The following is an 18,704-nucleotide window of genomic DNA, read 5'->3' as shown; positions in this document are numbered from 1 at the left end:
GGGGCCACAGCCACAACCTGTATCACCCGTCGTTGCTCCTGCATTGCTCACCTTTGTGTGGACATCAGATGGCCCCATCTTCCATGCTCCTGAGACCCCACATGCATTCACAGAGGGACCCAGGCTGGGGCTGTGCATGGCCTTTGTCCCTGGGGTAGTGGGAAGACAGCTGAGTGCTTGGCTGGCTGGGCAGGGCTCCAGTGAATCCCGCCCTTTCCTGTGTAGGGTCCACCCCAGCCTGACTCCCAACCCCCTATTCCCGTCTCCCAGGGAAGAGAGACTGGGGTTGAGATAAGGCGTTGATATTTTTCCTGTGTGACCTGGGAGAGAATGGACATGGAGTTTCAGGGCAGTTTCTGCTAAGTTCCCATGAGCAGAAAAAGAGCCAATGAGAGGAAGGGTCCTCTTTATTCACATCCTTTCCAGGTGACCCCGGGTGGGCCACAGGCCCATTCACTTTCCCTGCAAGCCCCCGCTTCCTGTGGTGATGAGAGGCCTTTGTCCTGACCCACCCAGAGCCCAGGGCAGCCTGTCGGGGTCTCCAGATATTCAGCAGGGACCCCCATCCCTCCCTGTCCCCAGGCCTGTGTCTTCTCAGGACTCAGAGCTGGTTCTCTGGCTCAGGCTCCATGTACTTCCCCGTCCCAGGGCTGGGGGCTTCGGGTACCTCCATCAACCCACAGGAGCAGCTCCTGGAGAGCGGCCACAACCTAAGAGACCACATCTGCTTTGTGGTCGATCCGGCAGTAACTGTTTGCGTCAGAGTGTAGCAATTCCTGTGAAAACAGAGAAGAGGCCTCCACCCCTGTAGCCTTCTCAGAACAGGGTCTGGCATCTCCCAGGCTCTGGGCCCACCCAGGGCTGCTCTGGGGCTGAACCTCGCTGTGCTCAGGGGGTCCCTGTTCCCAGGCACCTCCCTCCTCTGCTCACCACCCCCTGTTCTCATTTTCACTGCATTTTCCTGAATCTCAGAGCTCAGCCAGGTGCTGGTGGGGACAGATCCTGGGTCCCCTGGAGCCTACAGGACCAGAACATCGATGGCCCACACTCACCTCATAGATGGGAGTGGCTGTTCTGGGGCTGGGTAGGGCGACCTGGGCAGGGGAGAGAGGGGATGTCAGGGGACAGGGAGGGAGGGTCATAGAAGCCAAGCCTGGAAGGTTCCTGTCTCTGATCGGCCAGGACTTACTTCCCTGCCTCCACTTCCGGTCATTTCGCCTCAGGAGTGACCAGCTCTGCCCCTGAGCTCAGCCTCCCAGTGTGGACACAGCACCCCGACCCCTGTCCTGGCTGGGCCCACCCCGCACCCTTGTTAATGTGGGCCCCTGACTGATGCTCCCAGTGTCCACTCTGCACCTGCTGCACTCCAGGGTTCTCCTCAGGTGAGGAGAGGGGTGAGCACAGGGCGTGGGTGGTCCTGGCCCTGTAGAGAGGCCCGGATCCTGGCTGGAGGCACTCACTTTGACCTGATTGTTCTGGGGAAAGGTGGGTCAGTGCTGTGCTGTGGGGTTGATGGTCCCCCTGCCCTGAGCCTGCACTGTTGGGACCCCAGTAGAAAAGGGCTGGGGAGGGAACAGGCTTACCGAGAAGGTGGATCTGTGAGAGGGACCATGGCCTGGAGACAGAGACAGGAGTGAGCAGCCGGGTGGGAGGAGAGCCTGGGCCCCTCCTGCAGGAGGGTGTGGGGGTCCTCAGCTCCCAGAGAATCAGGGAGAGGGAGCCTCTTCCCAGGGGAGACCTGAGCAGCTGAGGTCGAGGAGGTGACCCACGACCTAGAGCCCACAGATCAGTCTGACCAAGACAGTCGGGGTCCCCTGTGTCATGTTTCCTGATATCCTCCTTGCAGCTCCAAGGAAAGGGTCAGAGGCCCCCAGGGGGTGACTGGCAGGAGTGGACACCATAGGGCAGGCCTAGGGGCTCCCACACCTGGGCTGAAGGGACACTCACCGGGGGTGGAGGCTGGGGGCTGCTGCTCCCTGAGGTCACGCTGGGTGCTGGCCCTAGGAAAGGTCAGGGTTATTCACGAGGGCACAGGGAGAAATCACAGGTTTAGGGGCAGAATAAAGGACAAGGAAGGGACTCCATTTTCAAGGACTGGAGTGAAGGCCTCCTGTCTCCATCAGTTTCGTGGTAGGAGCGGCCGAGGAGGGGGAGCTGAGGATAAGCCTTAAGCAGTCACATCTGTCCTGGCCAGAGGGGAAGGACCCCCTAGGCAGATGCTGGGTGAGGAGAACATTGACCCTGGGACCCAGAAAAGGGACTGAGGACCCAGGGAGGGAATCAGACCACCTGGGTTTGCCTGAGAGGAAGGGTCAAGGCCCCAGAGGGAAAGCAGGGCCGGCTGTGTGTGCAGGACACTGGGGGAGCTGGGGGCACGGGGAGGCAAGGAGCATGTATCATATTCTCCCAGAACTCAGTATCCCTGCCGTGGCCAGACCCTCCTTTCAGGCCTGGAGATGCTGAAATGGGGCAGTGGCCTTGTCCTCTCTCTCTCTACCTCTTGGCAAGAGACATAAAAGACAGCAGGTCCTGAGGTCCAGGTTCTCCCGCCTCACACCTCAGGGACATCAATCATGATGGGGTGCTGACCCCACCCAGCCTGTCCAGACTTTGTCACTCCCCACTGCGTGACCATGACCAGGACCCCCCACCACGGATCTCAAGCCTGCAAATCCCTCCTTACGGTGGGTAAATTCAATGAACAGCAGAAGGTACCAGGTTCTGAGCACTCCCGTCCTATCTCCCTCCCTCCCTCCCTCCCTCCAGGCAGCTGTGGCTTTGCTGTGTTAGGGAACTAGGACAGCACTCAGGGGTGCAACCTTAATTGTGCCACATTCATAAAGGAGGAGGCAGCCTAGGCTCAGCAGCTGGCAAGGGAGGAGCCCTGGAATGAGAGGGAAGGATTCGTTGGGAGGAGGCGGAAAGCCTGGCCCTGAATACAGGGCAGGGTCTCCCTCCTCCTGGACTGGGGTCAGCCTAGGGGGTGGGAGGAGGCTGGGGAAAAGCTGTGGTACCTTCCAGTCCTGGAGAGGAGCAGAAAACACGCCAAGGCGGCCACCAGAGCCACCCCAACCAGGACCCCAGTCACGATGCCAGCGACAGCCCCCACAGGAAGGCCTGGGACGTAGTTTTCTGTAGAAAGGGGAAGGCAAATGGGACGAGGCCCAAGTCTGTTCCAAGGGAAACCATAAGGGGCCTTGCAGGGCAGGGGCACAGTCAGGGAGGAAGGAAACGCTCCAGAGCCTGAGCGTGGTCTGTTGGGCTGTCCTCATAGCTGACTCCCTCGCTCTCCGTGGTTGCACCATTTTCTGTGTCTCAGACTTGACACACTGAGATACACCGACTCCTACGTTCTCCCACAGGTGCTTGCACCTCACCCTGCTCCCGTGCCTTTAAATCCCTTCTTCCTCTCACGTCACACTTCTTCCCTCTGTTTCTTTTTTCTTTTTCTTTTTTGGAAGGAGTCTTGCTCTGTCACCCAGGCTGGAGTGCACTGGCACAATCTCGGCTCACTGCAACCTCCATCTCCCAAGTTCAAGCGATTCTCTTGCCTCAGCCTCCCAAGTAGCTGGGATTACAGGTTTGTGCCACCATGCCGGGCTAATTTTTATATTTCTAGTAGAGATGAAATTTCGCCATACTGTCCAGGATGGTCTTGAACTCCTGACCTCAGGTGATCTGCCCGCCTCGGCCTCCCAAAGTGCTGGGATTACAGGCATGAGCCACCGCACCCAGTCTTCCCTTTGTTTCTTCTTTGCCATTCCATGATTGTCATAGAGAGCGAGCCCTCACTCTCAACTCCATGCTGATGAGCGGGGATGATGTTCTTTGACTGTTTTCAGGGGTCTTCCATGTGCCAGGCACAGTGGGCACCAACCTACCTACAGCTCATCTCATCCTCACATCACCTTCAGGGAGGGGGGCTTCACTCCCATCTGCAGAGTTAGAATCTGAGACTTACAGTGCCTCAGTAAGTCAAGGAAGGTCACAGAACTCGTACATGATAAAGCCAAATTTTTACTGCATTGTTCCTGATTTTATTGCTAATAACAACATCAAAAAAATAAGAATACTAGTTGATAGCATCAACTGAGCTCTCACCCTGTGTATAACTCTGCTTTGATCTCTTTAATCTCCTAATAAACATCCTCACAACCACCCTGAGATCCAGGTGTTACAGTGAGTTTGATCTCTAGCACACATATATTTTGTTGTTGTTGTTATTCTTTCTTAGCCTGCCCATCTCCCTGCTCACATCACCCGTCTGTTCTGTACATTGTCTATGCTTTCCATTGCAGCCTTTAGCGTATTAGCCAGTATTGTTTTTTGTTTGTTTGTTGGTTTTTGAGACAGAATCTCGCTCTGTTGCCCAGGCTGGAGTGCAGTGGCGCAATCTCGGCTCACCGCAACCTCCGCCTCCCAGGTTCAAGCAATTCTCCTGCCTCAGCCTTCCGAATATCTAGGATTACAAGCGCCCACCACCATGCCTGCCTAATTTTTTGTATTTTTAGTAGAGACAGGGTTTCGCCATGTTGGCCAGGCTGGTATCGAACTCCTGACCTCAGGTGATCCACCCGCCTCGGCCTCCCAAAGTGCTGGGATTACAGGCGTGAGCCACCGCTCCTGGTCCCAGAGTTGTTTTAAATTCCTGGTCTGATAATTTCAACATCCCTGCCAGATCCGCACCTGGTTCTGATGCTTGTTCTGCCTTTCAAACCACATTTTTTTTTTTTTGCCTCTAGTCTGTCTTGTAGTTTTTGTTGAAAGCCAGGACACGATGTACTGGGCAACAGGAACTTGGGTGAGCAGGCGTTCAGTGATGCGGTGGTGAGTGTGGGGAGGGAGGGGTTCTGTGGTCCTGGAAGGAGTCTGTGCCCTGGGCTGTGAATGTCACAAGTGCCTCTCAGTTTTTTCTCACCCTTAGGTGGGACGTGATGGCTAGACGGGGCTGGAGTTGGATATTTCCCCTCCCCTCGGTCAGTTAGGCTCCCATAAACCCCCAGCAGGTGAGGCTCTGGTAAAATAACGATTTATTCCTGCTAACTAATAACTATCTGAACTTGCTAAGAACAGATACTCTGGGATATTTTTAAATGTTTACTTTTTTTCTACTCCCCAGAAAGGATGGGGGGATTATTATGGGATATTCACAGTGAGAACCAGGTAGAGCTCCAGGGTGTAAGGCAAAAGTGTGGGGCTACCCGCAAGCCTGACCCCTCCCCTGAAAACCTTCCCACAGCCCTGCAGCCCCAGGGTCAGATGAGACTCAGCTCTCAGGGGCAGATTTAGGGGAAACAGGCCAGAGGAATGGGACATGGGTCTTAGGCCCTAGAGGAACAGAAAACAGGTGTGGCCAGAACCTCCTAGGATCTTATATCCAGGTCTCCATCTCTGAAGAGGTTATAAATCATTCCTTCATTCAATCCCTCCCTCCTTCATCAGAGAACTACAGAGTGTGTGTCTCACGTTGGGCTCAGAACCTCCTAGGATCTTGTATCCAGGTCTCTGTCTCTGAAGAGGTTGTAGATCATTCCTTCATTCATTCCCTCCCTCCTCCATGAGAGAACTATGGAGTATGTGTCTCACACTGGGCCCTGGCTGGTGCAGGGTGTGAATGGGGAGAGAAAGCAAAGTCCTCCCCTTTATCCTCCCATTGGAATGATACCCACACATCAGGAAACACACGATTTCATGTCCAGAGATGGGCGGTGTGGACCTGAGCGAGGAGGCCTGAACTTCCCCAGCACTGACTGATTGTTGAGGCAGGTGATTTAGTTAAGAAAAAACTGATTAATTCTGTATTTACTCATAACACTTCAGACCAGAATCTCCCCTTCTGAGCTGTAGACACCTAAGAAGAAAACATCCGAACCAGTGGCTCCTCTGAGGTCCACAGACACCTAGTAAGGCACCGGGGATGAAGGAGAGGACGTGGCAGTAGCTGCAGACAGTCCTCATGTGACTCTGCCAGCTGCGATCTCCCCACCCTGGCTGGTGTCTGTATCTCTCTGTGCCTCAGTTTCCCTTTCATACAATATGTAAATGGAAAATGGTCTGCGCCTTGCCACTTTGTCTGTGAATGAACTTTAAATTATTCACAGGATCTGACATGAAGCTTGGCACAGAGGAGGTGTTCACATCAACAGCATCTGTTATTATTTGCCTCCATGGGAGAGCACCCCTGGACAAGAAGCTGCCGGGAACATTTGCTCACCTCTCTTCCTACCCATGGGCCACTGACTGCCCAAGGGCATCTCTTAAGCTCCCCATTCAGGGGGCCGATGCCCTAGTAATCCTGTCCACCTGCCCTCTCCAGGCTGAGTCCGAGGTAAAGTGGTAGGCTCTGTCCTTGTCTAGATGAGCCTCTGGGAGCTGAGCCCCCGCTGGTGAGAAGCTCCAGGAACCACTGCCCGCAGACAGCTGGTAAATCCTTGCTCCCAGTAAGCCCTGCCCAGGAGACCACACCCCAGCCCTGGCACAGGCTTCCCGGGGTCACATGGAGTCAGGAGCCCTGAGGCTGGGCTTCTGTGAGGATCCCAGGACCCCCTCAGGCCAGGCCCTGACCCAGTTCTCTAGGGTCTTTCTCAGGGTCAGGTTCATGGGGAGGGCACGGGGTGCTTGGCTGAGACTGACCACCCCCTGCTGAGGCCCCCCTCCCATCAGCGAGTGTCTGCAGGGCCTGGATGCAGGAAAGGAATTCTGATCTGTTGAATTTTACCTACCATGTGTGTGTCCTGCACTAAATGCCCAAATCTCAACATGGGACAAAATGCAGAGAGGGATGCAGGCACAGCCCAGGCCTGACAATCTCGTGTGTGAAGCAGAACTGGCCCCCATCACCCAGAGGTATGGGGGAATCACTCACGGTGTACGTGGAGCTGGCCAGTTGCTTGGTCAGAGTCGTAATTGGAATCGATGGTTCGTAGGGTGTAGGGTCCTGCGTCCTCCAGGGTGATGTTTTGGAACAGCAGGGATCCATTGGAGTATACTCTCTCTCGACCAGTGTGTGCCACCCCTGGGATATTTGCTTGAATGTCTGTTATATAACCAGCAATGAGAGGGCTCCCGTCTGCCGTTTTCCCCTTGTGCCAATAATAGGCTTGAATAGTCTCTGAAATATTGCAGGCCAGTAGAAGAACATCCTGTCCCTCTGCAGCGCTGGATGGCATGGCTTCGATAGTGAACTGGACAGTGGTGGGCGGGTCCCAGAAGGTTAAAAGTGAGGCTAGGAGGTGAAGAGAGCATCAGTCAATACTGGGACCTATGGAGTGCGATGGAAAGATAAGGCCCTGGGTCCTCAGGGTCTCCTCATTCCTCAGCCTTGGAGTGTGTGTGTGTGTGGTGTGTCCCACTGGGTCAGCAGCATGACCCCCATTCCTTCAACATCTCGGACCTTGGCATTTCCCTGTGTGGAATCCTCTTCCCCAGGGGTCTGCCTGGCTCCCTCCACACTGCCCTCAGATCCTGCTCACACCAGGGTGTTTTGGGGAGAACTCTCCCCTGACACCTCCTCTAGAGACCCTGGGTCTTCCCTTTCTGACCTTTCCCTGCTCTGTTCCCTCCAGGGCTCTTGTCAGCACTTGACCTCACATTCTAGATCTCTTTAGGTGTCTGTCTTCCTCCCCATGACAGCGTGAGCTCTGTGAGGGCGGGACTTGTGTGATGTTGGTTGCACCCCAGTGCCTGGCACAGGCTGCAGACTCCCGAGGATGAGTTCATGAGCGTTCTCAGGGCCTCCAAGTCCTGAGGTTTACTTCCCAGTGTCTGAGGTTGTTGGCTAAGAGCAGTGTTTTATGCCCTGGTGATGTTTTTATTTGAAGTGTCATCTGGTATAGTTATTATCATTTTTTCAAAATGTAGTGGCCAGTGATGATTAACCAGGAAAAGAGAACACTTGAGATTTTCCTGCCTTTTACTAATTCCAGTTCACTGAGATTTTCCTGTTGTGTCCCCTGCCCCTCTCTAATGTTCTCTCCCTTATCCAGCCTCCAACGGAAGCCCTCAGTCCCCTCTCAGGGCCCCAGGAGACCCCAGCCAGAAGCCCTCTGTCCCCTCCTACCCAAGAGACCCCAGTCAGTCTCTGTGCCCCCTCCTCCCACCACTCCCAGAGAGTCCTCCCCTCACCTGTGATCAGCAGCCCCTGCCAGGGCCTGTGCCCTCCATGGGGAGCGGCTGAGGGGGGGCCCATGGTCTCTGCTGCCTGCTTGTCCTCTGTGGAGAGGAGCTCGGGCTCCAGGAATGCTCTTGTCAGAGCTGCTGTGACTGTCTGCTGTCGAGTCTGCTGACCTTCCTCCTTCTGTGCTGAGCCTCCTCCCAGGCAGAAGCACTTCCCAGGGCCAGGGGCAGAGGTGGGGCTCTTCCCAGGTCACACCTCTGCCCTCTCCCCTCTCATTTCTGCCTTTTTTGTCCCTCCTTCCCCTTTCTCTTCTGTGTACATTACAGTTTCCTAACCACCCTTTGAGAAGCAGGGTTGGTGGAGTCCCCTGTCCCCAGAGAGGGTGACTTGTCACCCCTGCACTGACCCTTTGGGAATGTCACCACAAACAGAGGTACTCTAGGGTCTCCCAAACTCCGAGAACTGTTTCCCTTTGTGACACAGAAACCCAGCTGGGCCCCCAGGTCTCCTCATGCTCCCCAGTACTCAGGGAGAGTGGGATGATACGCAGCAGGAAGGTGACAGAGGTGGCTCTGTGGGACAGAAAGTGGGGGGCGACTACGGGGGGGACAAGTCCCCTCTCTCCAGTGTCACCAGCCTTGCCTCTGACCCAGGGACAGAGATCCAGGCCTGGGGGTGTCAGGAGGGTCCCCAGCTCCTGGATGTGGAGGGAGGTGTCTTGCATGTGCTGGGAAGAGAGGACTGTGGTGGAGGGAGGTGGGTGGCTCTGGGTTCTGCTGTCCTTGAGGAGGGATTCAGGGAGATCCTCCGTCTCCATTTCTGTTGGCTGAGCTGTGGCTCAGGGCCTGTGCATGTTCTCCCTGACCATCCCGGGTGGCCTCTGTCCTCTGTGAAGCTGAATGTCCTGTTGTCACTGTGCCTTCCCCATGCATGATACCAGGAGAAAGTGGAGAACTGAGCAGAGAATCCTGGCAGAGCAGGATCCTCAGAGGCTCCAGGAAGGACCGGGAGAGACAGAGCAGGCACATGGAAGGGACCGGAAGGGCCTGCTGGAGCAAAGTATGGAAACCAGGCTTCACCTCCACCTCCTTAGCAAAGCCAGGTTCCTGTCCAGGGGAATCCATTTCCTGTGTGTTGTCTGTGTGCGACGTTGCTCCTGGAGGGCGAGAGGAGACCTGTGGTAAAAGTCAGGGGCTTCCCCAGGGATGCTGACCAGGGTCCACATGGTATGAGTTGGCCCTGGCCCCTGGGCAGAGATGGGCTCTGACCTCCAGACTGCAGGGTCAGGTCATCCTTGGTCCTGTTCACTGCGGGTCGCCAGGATGCCCAACTCCATGCAGTGCAGGATGAGCTCAGGGAGGGGATGAGAGTTGTCCAGAGCACTCCTGGTCCTGATTTGGGAGAACTGTCCTGCAGGCGGATGGCCTGCCTCAGAAAGAGCCATCCGTCCCCAAGGTTTCAAAAGAAGGGCCCAGGGAGGTGTCTCTGGGGGCTTTAGAGAGAGGGCACTGGCCTGGGAGGTGGTCCCCAGAGTGTCCTGTGTTCCTCCATCACAATACTGGGGGTTCTGCCTCCAGGTCATCTGTGTCCCTGTCTGTTGTCTGCCCCAGGCCTCCCCACAGGGCCCAGGAGCTGGAGCAGCTCCCACCTGCAGACTCCACAAAGGGGCACCTGGTTCCTCTTTTAGAGCAGGGGAGGCCCCGTGACCCTCAGTCCCTCTGAGATGGAAACAAAGGCAGATCCTGGTTTATCCTGTCCCTTCCTGCAGGAGAAGTTCCCCTGGATCCCCTGGTGAAATGTCTGCGGGGACCATAGACAGATATCCCAAATACTGGGGACCTCGAGGCTGAGGAGTCAATCTCTGGCTTTCTTGTGGTCATTCTGCCCCGGTGGAAGATCCTCCTGGGATCGAATATCCGGAGTTTGTGTCAGTTTCAGTGTGTTTGTGAGAAGGATATATGTTAGAGCCTGGAGGGGATGTCAGTGAATGATGTCAGGGAATGAATTGGGTTTGCCCCTCACTGTTAGAAAGACCCTGAATTACCTCCTGATGCTACTAGGGTAAAAGCCATGTTCTTGTGTTCATTTCTCTAAGGTAATGTAAACAGAGTTTATTAAGGCATTTCTGGCCAACTAAGGTGGATTTTGTCATGTAGACACAATATAGACACAATATAGACCATAATACACGTACATATGCAAAAACACACCTAAACACATATCCACAAACACTGATACAGTGGAATAACCGTGGACTTTATATCCAGAGAGACCTGGGACTCACTACTGGTTCTGTCACTTAACTGTGTCATCTTGCACGAGTCACTTGGCTTCTTTGATCCTCGATTCCATAATTTTTAAAATGATGATGATAAAATCCACTTTGCAAGCTGTTAGGAATAAGGATTGCTTCAGCCAGGAGGTGGAGGTTGCAGTGAGCTATGATTGCACCACTGCACTCCAGCCTGGATGACAGAGCAAGACTCTGTCTCAAAAAAAAAAAGAAAGAAGAAAGAAGGAAAGAGAGAGAAAGAAAGAAAGAAAGAAAGAAAGAAAGGAAAGAAAGAAAGAAGGAAAGAGTTACTTCCACTTGTTAGGACTTGTGGTGCATCTGTCATTGTTTTCATTTCCCAGTTCCATTACCTATGTGCTCTGTGATTTTGATCAAGTTGCCTAACTTTTCTTGTTCCTCATTTACCTAATTTGTAAAATGTGGGTAACAGTACACTAGTGTGAGTGTTATTTCCCAGTTCTGACCACCAGAGGGCGTAGAAGCACCAGCACCCACTGGCAATGGATGTGTCGGTGCCCATGGTTTACCAACATCATTCTCCCATGAAAGGAACCAGGGCTCCCTGGAGAAATAGCTGATCCAGGGCTGGGGCAGGAAGCACAAGAGAAGCCCGGAGCTTTTTGTGAGGCCATAAAGTAAGGAACCACTCGAAAAATTATGGGAATATTTCAAAAGATTACAGATGTCAACAGGGAGCTTAGAATTACCAATTTGGGGACAACATGAGCAACATAATAATGATAGCAATGGATTCCAACCCATAAATATCCATGAGTCCATGCTGATATAAATAATTGAACAAAGAAAGAAATAAGGAAGAAGAAATAGCTCTTTCTTATAGCAGAATTCCAGTTAATAAATGTAGAAGGAATTATGGAAATAAAAAATCACTATTTGGCTAACACCACAGTAATAATTGTTTATAGGCAAGAATCAAGAACCATCCATAGGTTCTAAAAATTAATGGATGAAAGTAAGATGATGCTGTAACTATTGAGTATCAAGGAGGGGTCGGGGGAAGTAAGGTGAGAAGAAACAGGCTACTTGTTTATTCCCAAAGTATCTGTCCACGAGATACTTATTAATTACAATGGGACAAATAGTAACTTCGTAGTAGAGAAACCTGGCAGACACCACCTGAACCAAGTGCTTAAAATGAACCTCATCAGTAACGAGGGACACGACATCCTGGGGCCCTTGCTGGGATGTCCTGAGAAAGACACATCACTTCTGTGCTAATCTTGCCCAAAATGCATAACCTGAAACATCCCAAGGAAACATGAGACAATCCCAAATTGAGGGGCATTCTACAAAACAACTGACCAGACTTCCGCAAAAGCATCAAGGCCCCGAGAGAGGGAAAGAGTGGGAATCTCCCCCAGGTTGGAGGAGGCCTAGGAGATGTGACAGTGTTATTCAGTGTCAGATCTTGGATTGGACTAGGTAGCAGAAAAAGGACATGAGTGGGATGATTAACAAAATTTGAATATTTATACATTAGTTAATATTATTGCACCAATGCTAGTTCCCTGATTTGAACAATTATATAGTTATATAAGATGTTATTTGAAAAAAAAAAAGCTGGATAAAGGATAAACTGGAATCCTATGGATAAAGGATAAACTGGAATCCTATTTTTTTTTTTTTTTTTTTTTGAGACGGAGTCTCGCTCTCTCACCCAGGCTGGAGTGCAGTGGCGCGATCTCGGCTCACTGCAAGCTCCGCCTCCCGGGTTCACGCCATTCTCCTGCCTCAGCCTCTCCGAGTAGCTGGGACTACAGGCGCCTGCCACCACGCCCAGCTAATTTTTTGTATTTTTAGTAGAGACAGGGTTTCACCGTGGTCTCGATCTCCTGACCTCATGATCCGCCTGCCTCGGCCTCCCAAAGTGCTGGGATTACAAGCGTGAGCCACCGCGCCCGGCCAGAGATTTTTGAATGTTTAAAAATAAACGTGATAAATGAGGCCGGGTGCGGTGGCTCACGCCCGTAATCCCAGCACTTTGGGAGGCCAAGGCGGGCAGATCACGAGGTCAGGAGACTGAGACCATCCTGGCTAACACGGTGAAACCCCATCTCTACTAAATATACAAAAAATTAGCCGGGCTTGGTGGCAGGCACCTGTAGTCCGAGCTACTCAGGAGGCTGAGGCAGGAGAATGGCGTGAACCTGGGAGGTGGAGCTTGCAGCGAGCCGAGATCACGCCACTGCACTCCAGCCTGGGTGACAGAGTGGGACTCCATCTCAAAAAAATAAATTAATTAGTTAAATTAAATTAAAGTGATAAATGAAAAATCAAAATTTTTAAAATGCTTTAGATTTCTGTGAGGCCAAAATGAGCGTATAGTGCTTAGAACAATGCTTGTGACATAGGAGTTCTCAACATGTCAGCTATTATTATAAGTACTTTTATAATTAGTAAGTAATGTTATAAGGAACGAGTAATCTGTTATTATAAGTAATTTATTTCCTAATATCCTCATATATTCTCATATTTTTTTCCTCTCTGCTGTTAAATCCATATTGAGTATGTATGTGGTTATTTTAAGATATAAAATAAGATTAGGCCTGGCGTGGTGGCTCACACCTGTAATCCCAGCACTTTGGGAGGCCAAGGCAAGCGGATCACTTGAGGTCAGGTGTTGGAGACCAGCCTGGCCAACATGGTGAAACCTCGCCTCTACTAAAAATACAAAAATTAGCGGGTGTGGTGGGTGCGCACCTGTAATCCCAGCTACTTGGAAGGCTGAGGAGGGAGTATCGCTTGAATGCGGGAGGCTGAGGTTGCAGTGAACAGAGATGGCACCTCTGCACTCCAGCCTGGACAACAGAGTGAGACTCTGTTTCAAAAAAAAGATATAAAATAAGATTAGATTTTATTTTGAGAATTATTTTAGGGATAGAGGAGCTATTATTTCCTTTAGCCACTAACAGTAGCTCAGACTCAGGCCGGATTGCAAAACTTTGTTTGGCTGGGAAACAAAGCTTGAGCCAGGCTGCCACCCACCCGACGTGGTTTGTAATGGCGCCCCCTGGCGGCGCAGCCAGCTTTCCCGGTTCCTCACCCTCGTGCTTTAGGAGCGATATTTTATTTTATTTTATTTATTGTTATTTCAATAGTTTTTGGTTACGTGGATAAGTTCTTTAGTGGTCGTTTCTGATATTTTGGTGCACCCATCACCCAAGCTGTGTACACTGTACCCAACGTGTAGTCTTTAATCCCTCACCCTTCTCCCACCCCTTCCTGCTAAGTCCCCAAAGTCCATTACATTATTCTGATGCCTTTGCATTCTCATAGCTTAGTTCACACTTATAATCGAGAACATATGATATTTGTTTTTCCACTCCTGAGTTTCTTAAAATAATAGCCTCCAGCTCCATTCAAGTTGCTGCAAAAGACTGTAATTTCTTTCCTTTTTATGGCTGAGTTAGTAGTCCATGTTGTATATATACCACATTTTCTTTATCCACTTGTTGGTTGATGGGCACTTAGGTTGGTAGGAGCGACTTTAGAAATTCCACTCGGTCTATTTATTGAACCCTTTCTAGCTCACACTGTGGATCCTTTAATCTTCGCAACATGTCTCTGTGAGAAATGGTATTTTTAACATTTATTTTATTTATTATTTATTTATTTATTTTGACAGGGCCTCGCTCTGTCACCCAGGCTGGAGTGCAATGGTGCGACTATGCTCACTGCAGCCTCAACCACCTCCAGCTCATATAACCCTCTGCCTCAGCCTTCCAATAGCTGGAACCTCAGGGGCACACCACCTCACCCGGCTAATTTTTACAAAATTTTTCTAGAGACAGGGTCTCACTTTGTTGCCAGGGCTGGTCTCAAACTCCTAGCTTCAAGTGCTCCTCCTGTTTCTGCCTCCCAAAGTGCCAGGATTACAAGCTTGAGCCTCCAAAACTGGCTGAGAAGGAGTATTTAATCCTCTTAAGATGATAAAACTGAGGTTCAAAAGAGTAAAGCAACTTGCCCAGGGTTGCAAAGGGAGTGGCAGAGCCAGAATTTGGACCTAGGTCCCCCTGATTCCAGGCTGAGTATAAATGTCTAGGTGAATCTAAATGTGTATCCAGGTAGAGAAGTATTGGTGTAGAGCAGGTGTTATCAATTGGGGGTGGTTTCCCCCAAGGAGACGGTTGGTAATGTCTGGAGATATTTTTAGTTTTCATAACAGGGGTGGGGATGGGAGAGATGGAAGACTGCTATTGGCATCTAGTGAAGAAATGCCACGTGGATGCTGCTGAACAATGCACAAGGCACAGAACAGCCCCCACCACAAGGAACTGTTCAGCCCAAATATCAGCAGAACTGCTATGAAGCCCTGGTTGGACTTAGAAACCTGAGGATGCATTCTTGCAGTTAGCTAATGTTTGACAAGTGCTGAGCTGGATAGCATGAGGGATATGGAAACAGTGCACCACTTTGTGCTGCCAAGGAGGCTGCAGCCTAGAAGGTCAGGGGGTGGAGGCAGGAAAGGCACATGAAGGCCTTCAACATAAGGCAGCAGATGATAAGTGCCAAGAACAGAGCGTCCAGTAGGGCTAGGCCAGCTCTCAGGAGGGAGACCACATGTCTGGCTGTGGGAGGAACTGAGGGAAGCTGTGGGAAGGTGGTTTTGAGCTGGGTGTGTGAGCAAAGTTGAGCTGATGGGAAAACACAAGACCTGTTCAGGGAAGGGCAAAGAGTCTAGTTTGGGTGGGGAGAGAGTATTTTTTTATTGAGTAGAGAGGGACATGCTGGAAAAGCAGGTTGGGGCTAGAGCTTTGAGTCCAGGCTGAGGACTCAAGCCTAGGCGTCTGTCATAGAGATGGAAAAGCCTTTCCTCTCGGAATGGTTGTCTAGACCGTAGGGCTACAGGGCTCAGCAGTTTCCCAAGTGCTCTCTCTACAAAGGAGGGGACGTTGGAAATTGTAGTGTAGAAGGGTGAACATCTCCTGATTTTAGGACCAATTTCATGCTGAGTATGTGACAAACCCATTTCACATCAAAGTGGCCCTTGGGTAGATGGTGCTCCCAAGTGAAACTATACATGGGGTGAGCTCTCTTCTGCGTGGTTGCTCTGCGAAAGCCTGGGCCACTTTATAGTGAAAACCCAGAGCAGACTTGAAGCCCCTAAGCAAAGGTTTGCTACCCAAAAGGTGAGCGGCTACAGCAGGGCTTGCTATGGATAAAGTTGCAAATATGGACACTACCTGGTGACAGGATTTTTCTAGTTTACTACTTTACCATTAAATAGCATTAAGACACGTTTGTGGCATGTATGGTACACTGTAAAGAATATAAGCAAGGATTTCCTGACCTTCTGTACATGTACAGTTGCCTTTAACACCCTCCCACCACTGCCACCATGTTTGGTCCCAGAGAAATGCATTACTCTTCTGGAAAAGGGGTTAGAGAAGAAGGCAAGAGAGCAAATCTTTGTTGAGCTAGTGTGTGTGTGTGTGTGTGTGTGTGTGTGTGTGTGTGGGTGTGTGTGTATTTGCCAGCTACCTTTGTGGACACTTTCCCATACAGTATCTTATTTAACTCTCAACACTGTTTGTATATAAGTACAGTTTACTTCTTTTGGTAAAGGAGGAAGCTGGCACTGGGAAAGGCTAACTTGCCCTAATTACTCCTGTAGCTGAAAGAAGCTACATTTTGATGCATGTGTGGCCCACTATGCCACATTTTCTCCTCCCTTTTTTCCATTCACAGGCAATTAATCTTATTCACCTGGACTTGGGCTGCTAGAGACCATGGACGTTAGCATTAGTGGCAGCAACAGAAGGAGGAAAGACAATAGAACTTCCATTGTGATTGTTGGTGCAGCTGTAAGTCATTTGAAGACTGTGTGGAAGTTTCCTGATTGGAGGCTCCTGATCTCTGGGGATGGCTCAGGCCAGAGTATTCAGCCCAGCGGTCTGCACTTTAGTCCCAGGTCAGTGTTTCCATCTGAGGGCAAGAACAGGTGAGGTAATGCTGGCCTTACTGTTAAGTAACAGATTAGACCATGTGCTTTCCAGAAATGTGGGAGATAAAATTCCTCAAACAAAAAATAAGACAGAAGGTATTGCAGCAGAGAGTTTAATACTTGCAAGATGGCCAAGCAAAGAGGATGGGAGATATTTCTCCAATCTGCCTCCCCAAGAATTTGGAGACTAGGGTTTTAAAGGATTGTTTGGCCAGCAGGAGACTAGGAATGGACACTGCTGATTGGTTGGGCTGGAAATGAAATCATGGGGTGCCCAAATTGTCTTGTGCACTGAGTAAGTTCCTGGGTGGAGCTCGCAGGACCAGTTGAGTCGGTTTCTTAGTGTAGGTCAACAGTCTGGGTGGTGTCAATTGATCCACCAGAATGCAAAGTCTAAACAATATCTCAAACTCCAGCCTTAAATTTCACAATAGCAATATAATCTATAGGAGCAATTAAAGAACATATAAATCTTGTGCCCACTGGTTACGTGACTCCTGAGCAGTAGGTAATTATAAAAACAAAACAAAAAGATGGGGAACAATGACTGTTTGCTCTTTAACTCTGCCTATATCTTAGCTGAACTCAGGCCCCTACCATAATTCTAATCTTGCAAGATTTCATTTGTTTTACAAAGTTGGTTTCAATTCTGGAACAAGAAGGGGATTAGTTAAACCATAAATTCCTTCTATAGTTAGGCTGGCCTATGTACAGGAATAAGCAAAGGTGGGTAGTTTGTGAAGTTAGAAGCAAGATGGAGCCAGTTACATCTCACTATTAAAATTTTGCAAGGGTGTTTTCAGTCCCCCCTGGGCTTAAGCATTCCTTATTCCTGAGGTGTGAGCAGATGAAGAGATGGGAGGGGTTGATAACCATTCTAACTTCTTCCTGATGATAGGGGACATCATTGGGGTTTATTCTAGGATAGGAGAAATGAAACTGTCTTGCTGTCATCTTCCTATATTCACGAGTGCCTGGTTGGGGACCCAAGTTTTGCATGACAAGGATATTAGTATTCACATCCCCAGCCCTAGCACAGTACTTAAGTGAATAGCAGACTGTAAGTGTTGAGCCCTAATATAAAGAGTGAAAGCCCAAGTCTCAAGAGTTCTTGTGGAACTGATCTGAAATTTTAAGGCATCCAGATAAATAACACCAAGAACCAATCAGACACGGGGTCACTGGTAGAGACCTGCTGTAACCATGAAGTTTCTTGGGAATTTCTTTTTTTTTTTTTTTTTTTTGAGACGGAGTCTTGCTCTGTCCCCCAGGCTGGCGTGCAGTGGTGCAATCTTGGCTCACTGCAGGCTCCACCCCCCGGGGTTCACACCATTCTCCTGCCTCAGCCTCCCGCCTAGCTGGGACTACAGGCGCCCGCCACCTCGCCCGGCTAATTTTTTGTATTTTTAGTAGAGACGGGGTTTCACCGTGTTAGCCAGGATGGTCTCGATCTCCTGACCTCGTGATCTGCCCGCCTCGGCCTCCCGGGAATTTCTTTCTATCCAGATTTCAACTTCTCCTGAGGTGTTTATATAGGTGCAACAAGTGGTGTCTCATATTGCACAAATTCCCCTTTGTCTAGCCAACAGGAAATCAAGCACCAACAGATTGTCTAGGACTACGGGAGCTAGCAAATTGGGGGAACTTTGTTGAACCTTAAGGCTTTTTGCAGTTTTTTCTCGACAATCAATCCAAAGGTAGCAGATAGGTTCCTGATCATGTCTCTTGCCATAAACACCATAACTAGGAACCAATATCCCTAGAAGGTTCTACCACCAGGTATCTTGATATCTGCCTGAAGTCCTCTTTTTGTTCTATGGGGAAATTGGTGGAATTTATCACCATGAAGATAGGATGAGAAGGGAGTTACAAAATGTCCCGGTAAGCAGGAGCCCTTGATATACAGGCTATTGAGACACAGGTGGGCTCATCCTAACAGAGCCTGCAGATACCTGTATGAACTGGATGAATTCCTCTCTTCGCAAGGTCCCAAAGTAACTTGGGGTTCCTGGGCCTGTCAGAAAGTGGCATTCTTTACTTACTTCACATCAGAAATCCTGTAAAGGAACTGCATAGACAAGGTACAAGACCAGCTCTTCCAAGGGGATTTTATTGGCTCTATAAGTCAACTTCAATTTCTGAATGCAGGCTGCTCATTCCAAAGACAGCTCACTGAAAGGAAAATTCAAGACAGGAAATTAGAAGCTGCCCATGAAAGGGGATAAGATCAATAAATGGCAGAAGTCACAGAGATATCAAACCAGAAAAATCTGCCTGAGCCAGACATCAAACCCAGTCCACTGCAGTGAGAGGGCAAACCTTAGCCATTG

The 18,704-nt window shown here is 50.2% G+C and overlaps 1 protein-coding gene across 3 annotated transcripts; it reads right to left on the bottom strand.

Moving 5' to 3' along the window:
- Positions 1-389: 389 nt before the first annotated feature.
- LOC116480627 (carcinoembryonic antigen-related cell adhesion molecule 4) lies at positions 390-8,300 on the bottom strand. 3 transcript variants are annotated; one of them, XM_032172796.2, is made up of 7 exons: positions 8,125-8,300; positions 6,866-7,225; positions 3,015-3,132; positions 1,948-2,000; positions 1,584-1,615; positions 1,053-1,094; positions 390-776 (listed from the first exon to the last, which is right to left on the bottom strand). In XM_032172796.2, exons 1-7 carry the CDS (start codon positions 8,186-8,188, stop codon positions 711-713), a joined length of 735 nt encoding a protein of 244 aa, XP_032028687.1. In that variant the 5' UTR covers positions 8,189-8,300; the 3' UTR covers positions 390-710. The 3 variants fall into 3 exon arrangements, with proteins under 3 accessions (XP_032028687.1, XP_032028685.1, XP_032028688.1); XM_032172794.2 differs by having other exon boundaries at positions 390-1,094; XM_032172797.2 differs by lacking the exon at positions 6,866-7,225.
- Between the last annotated feature and the right edge of the window lie 10,404 nt (positions 8,301-18,704).

The sequence above is a fragment of the Hylobates moloch genome, unplaced genomic scaffold, assembly GCF_009828535.3.
Source record: "Hylobates moloch isolate HMO894 unplaced genomic scaffold, HMol_V3 SCAFFOLD_13, whole genome shotgun sequence".
Lineage (NCBI taxonomy): Eukaryota > Metazoa > Chordata > Mammalia > Primates > Hylobatidae > Hylobates > Hylobates moloch.
Note: the sequence above shows the minus strand (reverse complement) of the source record. Positions and strands in the feature narration are given on the sequence as shown.